At 52.7% G+C, this 9,475-nt stretch overlaps 1 protein-coding gene across 5 annotated transcripts; it reads right to left on the reverse strand.

Moving 5' to 3' along the window:
- Positions 1–175: 175 nt before the first annotated feature.
- ERAL1 (Era like 12S mitochondrial rRNA chaperone 1) lies at positions 176–7,989 on the reverse strand. Of its 5 annotated transcripts, none has more exons than XM_085318641.1 (12): positions 7,851–7,989; positions 7,511–7,666; positions 7,163–7,290; positions 6,996–7,073; positions 6,782–6,828; positions 6,375–6,436; positions 5,806–5,918; positions 4,926–5,309; positions 4,241–4,390; positions 3,868–3,948; positions 557–637; positions 176–434 (listed from the first exon to the last, which is right to left on the reverse strand). In XM_085318641.1, the coding sequence occupies exons 1-12, from the start codon at positions 7,951–7,953 to the stop codon at positions 327–329; spliced, it is 1,491 nt and encodes a 496-aa protein (XP_085174767.1). In that variant the 5' UTR covers positions 7,954–7,989; the 3' UTR covers positions 176–326. The 5 variants fall into 5 exon arrangements, with proteins under 5 accessions (XP_085174767.1, XP_085174768.1, XP_085174770.1 ...); XM_085318642.1 differs by having other exon boundaries at positions 176–444; XM_085318644.1 differs by lacking the exon at positions 176–434 and having other exon boundaries at positions 490–637; positions 7,851–7,988.
- Positions 7,990–9,475: the final 1,486 nt, after the last annotated feature.

Raw genomic sequence — 9,475 nt, forward strand, 5'->3', positions numbered from 1 at the left:
GCAGCTGCCACCACCACCGCTCTGCGGGGCCGTCCGCTCACTGCAACGCGACGGGAAAGTCTTCGCGGACGTCCTCGGCGCTTCCGTTGTCTTCCCGAAGTTAATTAAAACACCTCTCAGCCCCAGGAAAACAGCAGTTTCCACAGTCTGAGTTCAGACAAATGCCAGTGGTGCCTTTCATATTAAATGTGATTGGCTTGTGATGTGCTAATTAACCTAATTATCAAGCCTCATTAATGAGCTGCTTCCCCACATTTAGGGCTGAGCAGGTTGTAAGCGTGTTCCCTCTCTGAGTCAGCTGGGAAGTTGAGAGCCGTTCCCMATCCTCACACGTAGGGCATTTCCATTTCAAGGAAACCTGTCGCCCTGACTCCTCGGGACCAGTTGCTGCTCCGGGCACTTGTCTCCGTTTGTTCTTGTGCCTGGCAGAAGCCCTGGAAAACGCTTTGCGGCAGCTTGATACTGACCTCTGCGTGTCAAAGCTCCACAAAGGAAATGGTTTCCGCATTGTATCCGCACCAGATGAAACATCTTTGAATCCTCAAAGCACGCTTACCTGTCTTTCTTCCCTGCAAGGTGTAACCTTCAGAAGCACCTGTGAACAAGCCACTGCTATGGAAATGTGATCTGAGCTCAGCTGGGAAGAAAGGGAAAAAAAACCACATAAAAATGTCCTGGTTTTAGCCAGAATAAAACAGATAGAAGGTGGCAGCTGTGAGGTCTGATTGACAGAGAAGAAGAAAGAAGATGAAAACAATTGCTTATGCTGGAACCTCATTTTATTGTAAGCAAAATACAAAAGTCAGATAGAAACATTCAAGGAGCCATGGTGTCCCCTGCTTGGGGGAAACAAGTCAGGCTATCATGTACCTCACTGAAGGCTTCTTAGAGTAGCTTTCAAATGATCTTATGTTCTTGACAGTAGTATCTTTCTAATGGCTCAGAGCAGGCTTTTGCCAGTGCTAGTGGAGCATCTCCTTGTCTTTGCAGGAGAGATGCACAGTATGGGCACAGTATTTCCTAAAAAGGTTTGGGATCCAGGCAGTAGCGAAGAGTTCCCAGAAAACCCTACCAGATGTCTTCATTTAACTGTCTGGGCAGCAGCCCAAGGCCTCCTCACTCAGGAATGCTTATTTATAACAACACGTGGGGATTTACCTGCATTGCTGGCAGGAAGCTACACAGCTCTCCCAAGGCACAAGCGAGCCTAAGCACAGCAGTGTGCACACACCAAACTCAATCCTCCAAATGCCAGGAGCACATACAGAGAGGCACAGAGAAGCAGGGGCCAGGCACATACGCGTGGCAGGAGCCATACCTGCCTCGCCTCCATCGCTCAGAGCCACGGGACTCCATGCCAACAGCCCCTGTGTCACAGCACAAGCGCCACAAACCTCCTTACAGCCTGGCCTTTTCAGCCTCCAGTCCTCGTTMAAGCCCTGAACTGTGCCGTTCTCTATCCATTCCCAGGACCCTAATAACCTCGAGCTGCAGCACCCACTGCTATTCCAATTTCAGGCTCTTTAGGTGTAACAGCCTCTCCGTTTGTATCTGCAACCCTGGTACAAACAGTAATGATTTTGTAGTGACAGCAGCGCAATAAATCATCCAAACGTAGGACTGTTGCTAAGAAAAGGTTCTGACCAAGTTTTGCAAGACCAACAAGCCATTCTGAAGAAGTGAGCACCTGGAGACACTGCTAAAGGCATTTTCAGACCAACCCCCGAATATTCATTCAGCAGCGAAACATCCAGACTTGTGTACAGGCAGGACCCCCCAGTGGGCACTGAAAACAAGGTGCATGGGGGCAGAAAGACACTTATTCCCTGCTCCACTTCCCTTTCTGATAAATATACTCCAGTTAATGCTTGCAAGTCCAGCAGGCCACTGTGACCTCTTGGCTGCTCTCACAGGTGGTCAAGAACATATCACAGTTCCAAACTCCATTTCTCTGCTGGTCTAATATTCCACTCTGTCAAAAAGAGCACGTTACCAAACCTATTCCTCTGGGGTGAGTGCTACATGCCAGGAACTGTGAGCTGCTTGGAAAATTGGGGGAAAGGATGACAGGGAAGAAGGAACAAATTTCTTACAAACAATGCAGAAGAGGTCAAAATGAAAAGTAGCAGCTTGCAGTCATTTAAAGGGGCTGGTACGTGCAGACCCAAGGGAAGGGCTCCAACACAAGAACTGGAAACTACTGACTTAGCATCACATACTGAGAGTTTAAGAGCTCCCTCTGTCACACCCAGTTATTAGAGTGTTTCTGCTAGCCAGCAAACTCATCCACTCAAGCAAACCTGGGCAATATTGACTTCCTGCACTGTCATACTCTCACACCCATGAACTCAGACTGCAGGGCAGAGAGCAAAGCAGAAGACAGTACATCACGTGGGCTGGGGTAGCCTCTTCCGTTTCCATTCTCACTGGCCGAGCTCCCCAGCCTTCAGAAGAGCTAATAAAAGTGCCCTCACTGTAACCCTTTGTTCACGAAAGACAGGAGATGCCAGCCTCTCCTCTCCCACCCTCACCCTCCCCATTTAAAGGATCATAATATTCGCCAATCCCTTTAGGGGACAGAGGACTCCACTGCACAATGTTTACTGCACAGAGACTACTTTCCTCAAACCTGACTCCRTCGTTTTCTTCTAACGACGGCATTTAAAGCTCTTGCCTAAGACAATGCACAGCTGCAATTCCATGACATTAATAGAACTGGAAACATTAAATAGTGGTATAGGATGCGTGGGGCACAGAACCGCACATCCCAACAGCAYCGACGTATCTCCAAGTCTGCACTTCTGGAGGAGACGCAGGCCTTAGTCAGGTTTCCCCCACTCTTGCCTCCCTTCTATCTTCATTCCACAGTTGGTCAGGTCCTTCTGAACATCCAGCCACAAACACTTGACACTGAGGATAGGGGATCCAGCCCCAAAGAAATGGATGACAGCTCTATAAATGTAGCACTAGAACCACAKGTAAAGCTGTGTCTCTGATGCCTGTCCCTAGCTTTCATAAGAAGGTACCGTAGAAAGCCAAAAAACTTTATTTCAGTTTGTCCGCATGACCAGAGAGCTCGAGGGCTGTTGAAAACTAYGCAAAGAGCTCAACTCTTCACTTCCACCCTGAGCTTCAAGCGGATATCACACAGGAAAACGTTCATCAGGTCCTGGCCAGCCTCCTGAGCAATCCTGCTGATAACAGTACCTCTTCTTCCAATCAACATTTTCTGTATAAAAACCCAGAGAGAACATCATCATACTTACCTTTACATCACTTAACTGTGGAGAGGAATCACTTGGSGGGGCGGTGTGGGAAGTAGCTATAGAAGCAACTAAAGGGAATACAAAAGTCAGACGTCCYGAGACCAAACCACAGGCAACCGATCACTTCAGAAAGGTGCAAGAGTTTTACAGAAACTCTTGATTGTTTGTAGAGAAACTCAAGTTAGATGACCAGTACATGGCAACCATGTGTTTGCCTCAGGCATGAACAGGTAGGCATTGGGAATGCCTTCTGTCAGGACTGGGAGACATGGCTGCTCACCTCATGGGTGTCYGCATGCTCATATAGTGAGGCAGCATGGAGCAGCCTGCTGGTTTTCTACCATGCAATGCATATGAGGATATCTGGCTTCATTTTGTGTCTAAGGCTACAACACACCCCAGTGTCTCCTGAACCTACTTCACAGTGTACAGTCCTGGGACTGCTGCGCCTGTGACTGTGTTGGGCACCTGGCTCTTCCCAACACCAATACTCCACAGCTGAGGGATAGTGCGTCTAACATAGCAAGGATGCACATGCACTGGATCCAGGAATCTCCTGTCATGCTCCTCAGCACTTTATCTTTCTTCTGATGTTACTCACCATATGAGACTTCCTCGGGACCACAAGGTTCTGCATAATGAGGAGCTCTCCGCTTGGCCCTTCCTCCCACACCTCTGTTACCTGCAACAGCGAGCACAAACTCAGCAATTCARTAAAGCATCTCAGGAACAGCAAATGCCACTCCTTCGCAGAAAAGGACTCAAGTCAGCTCCCCGAACTGAGCCAACAGGTGCAGTCTCCCTCAAAACACAGGAAGGGTCTCACACCACTGGGCATGTAGGTTAGAAGCCACCCCACATGCCTTTTAAAGAGTCTGGCAGATTTCACAAACCCAAAGAAAATAATTCAGATTGTACTATGMTGTTCCCAGTACAACAGCTTGAAGGAAAGCCTGCTTGCAGATGCTTCCCACCTGATGCACACCGTAAGGCACTTCCAGTGGCAGGTACTCCAGTATCTTCTCCCTGATGATGTTGTCACAGATCTCTTGAGGCGACTGGTTGGTCAAGACCCCACTGTGAAACTCCCAAGGGCCTGGCTTGGCTTGCATCAGAAGGTACCGCTGTCAGCACAAAATGCACATCACCCCCATTAGCTGTCACATCGCATTCTTGTGTGGTGCTACAAACCTCTATGCTCATCTGGCAGTGATTCACTATGAGGACACTGCTACTAGCCAGACATCAGAGCAGTAGTTTAAWAACTTTGGTGGGGAATGCAGAAAGGGAAGCTTCAGCAACCCAAACTTGCCACAGGATCACACCTCCCTTAAGTAGTTTACACAAGTTAGAAGAAAACTCACAGCATTACTGGCAGCTGAAAAAATAATGCACTGGGTGGCTTCCTCATTAAAAATAAGCTGCTGTTTGGAGAACCCCAAATAAGAGCGTTCTGTATAAGAAACTCTGAAGTTATAATGCACACGCAACCCTCCTTGCCAGAGAATACCTCACTCTTGGTGTGGGCCCACCCCAGAACAAAAACAGCAGCTCTGCTGTTTCCTCACAGGACATGAAGCTCAGTATGTAGCATGTGGGGTACCACAAGCATAAAAGCACACCAGTTTCAAAGCAGAAACAGTTCAAAACTGCAGTTACCTTTAGTGTATCCACCTCCTCTCCACTGAGAGCTGCCAGCATGAAGATCTCCTGAAAGCATGGCCAGCCTTTCATATTTTTGAGATCTCTATATCCACAGGGCTTTGGGCCTTGCACTTCTTCTGTGACAACACTGGACCCCATATCACTGCTGCTATCCAAGCTACAGTCTTCTTGGGCTTTATTCGTTTTCTGCAAACAGTGAGACTCACGGGCCCTATTCTCTGATGGAGAAGCTTGGGCAATCCGAGGAGGAGTTTTTGCCAAAGAACGGGAATTATGTTTAAAATCAGATTCCACTTTCAGTTTCTTTCCATTTACAACTCCCTCTGTTAGCTCATTTACTAGTTCCAGCAGGATGAACTTCTTCTTTACCAGATCCACCTAATGTGAGAAAAAGAAGTGTCAGGAATTTGTTCTCAAAAAAGTTGGCAGCTGGGCCCTGAATTTTAAGGATCTAGAGGAATCCATCTGAGTTGGCAGCTGCAAGGCAAGGTTTCTACGGTGGAATGACACCATTTTTCTACCAAATCACAGTGTCGGTTGTTCTAGAATGGTTTGTCCAAACACCAACTGCTGATCAGTTCCACTGCGGTGCAGCTAGTGTTTCCAGGTTAATTTAAACCCTAGTTTGCAACGTGCAGCTTCAGGGGTTTGCAAGCTTGCATGTGTATACACACATACACTTCAGTATTCTGGAGCAGAGGGTGAACAATCAGTTTCATTTAACACATCTGCTCTCAGTGACCTGAAAATTCATCTCTGCAGAACCTGAATACTGTTTGAAGACAYTGACCTAACATGCCGGAAGGAACATGTAGAAGGAAGGGGTGGGGGGAAAGAAAGAAAGAAAAAKAAAAAAATAGCAATGTTAATTTACCTTGTTCAGAACCAGGATACTGGGARTCTGGGGAAACTGAAAGAGACACTTCAGCACCTCTTGGCTCAGACAGTTTCGCGTCCAGTGATCTGATACGTCCACCAAAACCAGAACTGCCAGAAAACAGTGAGGAAAAWATAATGAACCTTCAACTTCTAAAATGTTAGCTTTCAGTTTCCCCAAAATCCGCAGCCAAATTCTTCTCTTCTGATTTTACACTTCTCTCTCTTCTACAGCAGAAGCATAAGGATGGAAAGGGAGTTTCAGTCAGCAAGACAATAAAATGCAGTTTACACTTATTGTCTTAAAAAGATCATGTGCACTAATATGCAACATCCTAGCCCAAGCTGTTAGCCCAAATGGCCTCTCCTTAGCATCAGGAAATTCACATTCTTTTCCCCAGCTAAACATCTGGAAATCTTTTCTAGGTGCTTCCCTCCTCTGCCTTGGTTCACACTCCCAGGTCTGCCCTTAGTGCCTAGTAAGCATCCAGATACCACAGTTACAGGGCTGTAAGATTTTAGAGCAGGTTAATGTTTCCCTTAACCTAAAGGAAGTTAAGTGCCCACCTATATCTGCATGTTTCATGCTCTCCCAYGGGTCATTCAGCATGGATTCATTTAGCTTATGTCTGAAAGAGAAATGCAAATTAGTAAGCTAGACCCACATTGGATCTCAGCTGTCTTCCTTCACGTTAAAAGGAGGAAAAACATATTTTCTATCATCCCAACTCATGCAAAGCTACCCTGCAGCCTACGAGATGCCAGATTACATAYACACATGCAGTATGGAACAGAATAGGGCCCAAGGGACTGTATGTGCTACTGAAATAGCAATGATGATCAAAATTCATATACAATAATAAGACTAAAAACACATGTGTCCGTTACTCTTATTTAAAAAAACTCCTACAGGAGAAATCATTTTGTTCTTATAAAACTTTCACTGACAGTTGCCCTCATAACAACAGTAATACCTTTTGGCTTTCAAGGGACTGGTGAGACCAGGTGTATCCAGAATGATCTAGAAAAAGAAAAAACACATAAGTTTGTCTGTGGCTGGTGGCAAAGATAAAACTTGTATCTGTGGAAAAACCACCACGGGATATAAATAATAAAACCCAGCACTATCTGACTAACACTCCTCGCTGCCCTGAGTGAAGCCTCACTTTGGCCTATCTGGAAGCTCACCAGCTGCGTGTCTTCACACGTGACAACACCTCGGGCTTTGCATCGGGTTGTGTGCACTTTCTTAGACACTGGAAAAACCTAGGAAAAAATTAAATGTTTTCAACTCAGGATATATGAAAAACAAAATCAGTTAGCAGCCTGTATTTCTTGCTATAGCCTAGCTTTACCTTTCTGCCCAAGAGCTGATTRGAGAGCGTGGACTTCCCAGCATTTGGTGCACCAATGATGGCAACTTTTAAAACCTTGGGGTTACTGGGCTGGTCAGGTTGGCACTGCACCAGGTGCTCTTGCTCCTCTGCCAGGGCAAAGCAGAAGTTTAAAAATGGATAAATCCCTACGCACAGTATCGCTCCAAAYAGGAGTCAGCGGGCTAAGCAGCTCTCCGTACGTCGCGCTGCCTGCTGTCCTACGGGTGCACGTCGCTCACGAGCGCTCAGGCAGCCGTCAGACACGCGCCGGACAAGCCCATCCCGGGGGGCGGCGGCGGTGCCCGGCCAGCACCGGGCACTGCTCACCTTTGCTGACGGCCACGGGAGGCGGGTGCTGGCCCAGGGCGCGGGCCGGCTTCTCCGCGGGGATGCCCAGGATGCGGCCTAGCGCGGAGCTGCTCCCGCGGGTGGGGAGCACGGCGGCACTCGGGGGGCCCCTGCCCAGGAGACCGGCACACCGGCCTGGAAAACAGCAGCGAGCGGAGCTGCAAACCCCGCTGTTTGCGCCGAAACCGCCCCCACAACGGGCCGCCAGCGGCCCCCAGCGCCGCGGCGGCGTCCCCCGCCCTCGGGGCGGCCCCGCCACCGGGCCCGGCCACCCTCGGAGCAAGGCCTCGCCCCCGGCCGCGGTTCCCGGCAGCCCCACCTGCGCCCACCGGCAGGGGCCGCCCCGCCGCCGCCGCCGCCGCTCTCACGGCCTGGCACAAGCCCCGCACCGTCCCCGCCACCATGGCGACGGGCGCCGCCATGTTGCCCCGCCGCGGGGCACGGCGGGAGCGCACGCAACGGCCGCCCTGATTGGGTGCAAACGGCGGAGAACATAGAGAGGTGGCGGGCGGAGCAGCGCGCCGCTCCGCGCCGCTTGGGGTTGTGGGGAGGAAGCGGAAGCCGGGCGGACCCTGCCGCCAGGGCGGGGCGGGGCGGGGCGGGGCGGGGCGGGGCGGGGCGAGCGAGCGCCCTCTGCCGGCCCTGCCGCACGTCTCGGGCGGACCGCGCTGCACCGCCCCGGGCACCCCGCTGTACCGCCCCGGGCACCCCGCTGTACCGCCCCGGGCACCCCGCTGTACCGCCCTGGGCACCGCCCCGTGCACACCGCTGCACCTCCCCGTGCACCCTGCTATACCGCCCCGGGCACCCTGCTGTACCGCCCTGTGTACCGCCCCATGCACCCCGCCGTGCGGCTCCATGCGCCCCGTTGCACTGGTCCGTGTCCCCCGCTGCACGGGTCCATGCACCCTCTCCTGCTGTCCACCCTGCTGCACCGCTCTGTGCACCTCACTATACCACCCTGTGCACCCTGCTGTACCGCTCCCTGCCCGCTGACGTATGGCGACAGGCACTCCACTGTACCGCTCTGCACACCCCCTCCTGTACCACCTGCTACACCCTGCTGTACCACCACATGCACCCCACTGTACCACCTGCAGACCCCGCTGTAGCGCCCTGTGCGCRCCCTCCTGTACCACCCTGTGCACCCCACTGTACCGCCCTGTGCACCCCACTACACCGAGCTGCGCAACCAGAGCCCCGCTGTAAAGCCTGGTGGCCCCTGCCGTACTCTGCCCAGTATGCCCAGTCTGCTCTGCAGAACACCGCCGCGCCCCCCCGCAATGCCCCCCAGTCATCCCAGTGCCCCCCCGCAATACGTCCCGGTGCAAGCCAGTGTCCGCCTGTGCCCCAGCTGCCCCCCTGCAATGCACGGACGCTTCCCAGGCCCCCAGCCCCTGCCCCGTGCCCCCCGGGGTGCCCAGCACGTCCCACCCCGCACCCTGCCTGCACCCAGGGGCCCCCACTGCGGAAGGAGAGCCACAGACGCTGTGCTGTAACTGCCTTTATTGGCACGTCGCTGCCCCGCACCCAGGGGTGCCAGCCCCTCGCCGCGGGCCCCTCACCACGAGCCCCTCGCCACGAGCCCCTCGCCGCGGGTCCCTGGCCGTGGGTCCCTTGCCGCAGGTCCCTCGCCGCGCGCCGGCCAGCGGCAGAACCGTCACCATTACTAAACTCAGTAATGGTAACGGTTTCCCCGCCGRCCGCGGTCCCGGCTGCGCCCGGAGCTGCTCGACGCCTGGCCCTGGGGTGCCCCCAGCCGGGGCAGCCCCACGGAGCCCGCTGGCCCTCCTGGCCCCATGGCCCACAGCCCCCGCACCTCGCTGCCCCCCGGCCTCTGGACCACCCACCTCTCCATCCCTGCCCCACGGCCCAACGCCTCGCTGCCCCATATCCCGGGCTCTGGGTGCGCCATGGCCCAGCCCCGTGGGGCTCCATGTCCCA

The sequence above is a fragment of the Rhea americana genome, unplaced genomic scaffold (genome assembly GCF_003343005.1).
Source record: "Rhea americana isolate MKP2758 unplaced genomic scaffold, rheAme1 scaffold_548, whole genome shotgun sequence".
In the NCBI taxonomy this organism is placed as follows: Eukaryota; Metazoa; Chordata; class Aves; order Rheiformes; family Rheidae; genus Rhea; species Rhea americana.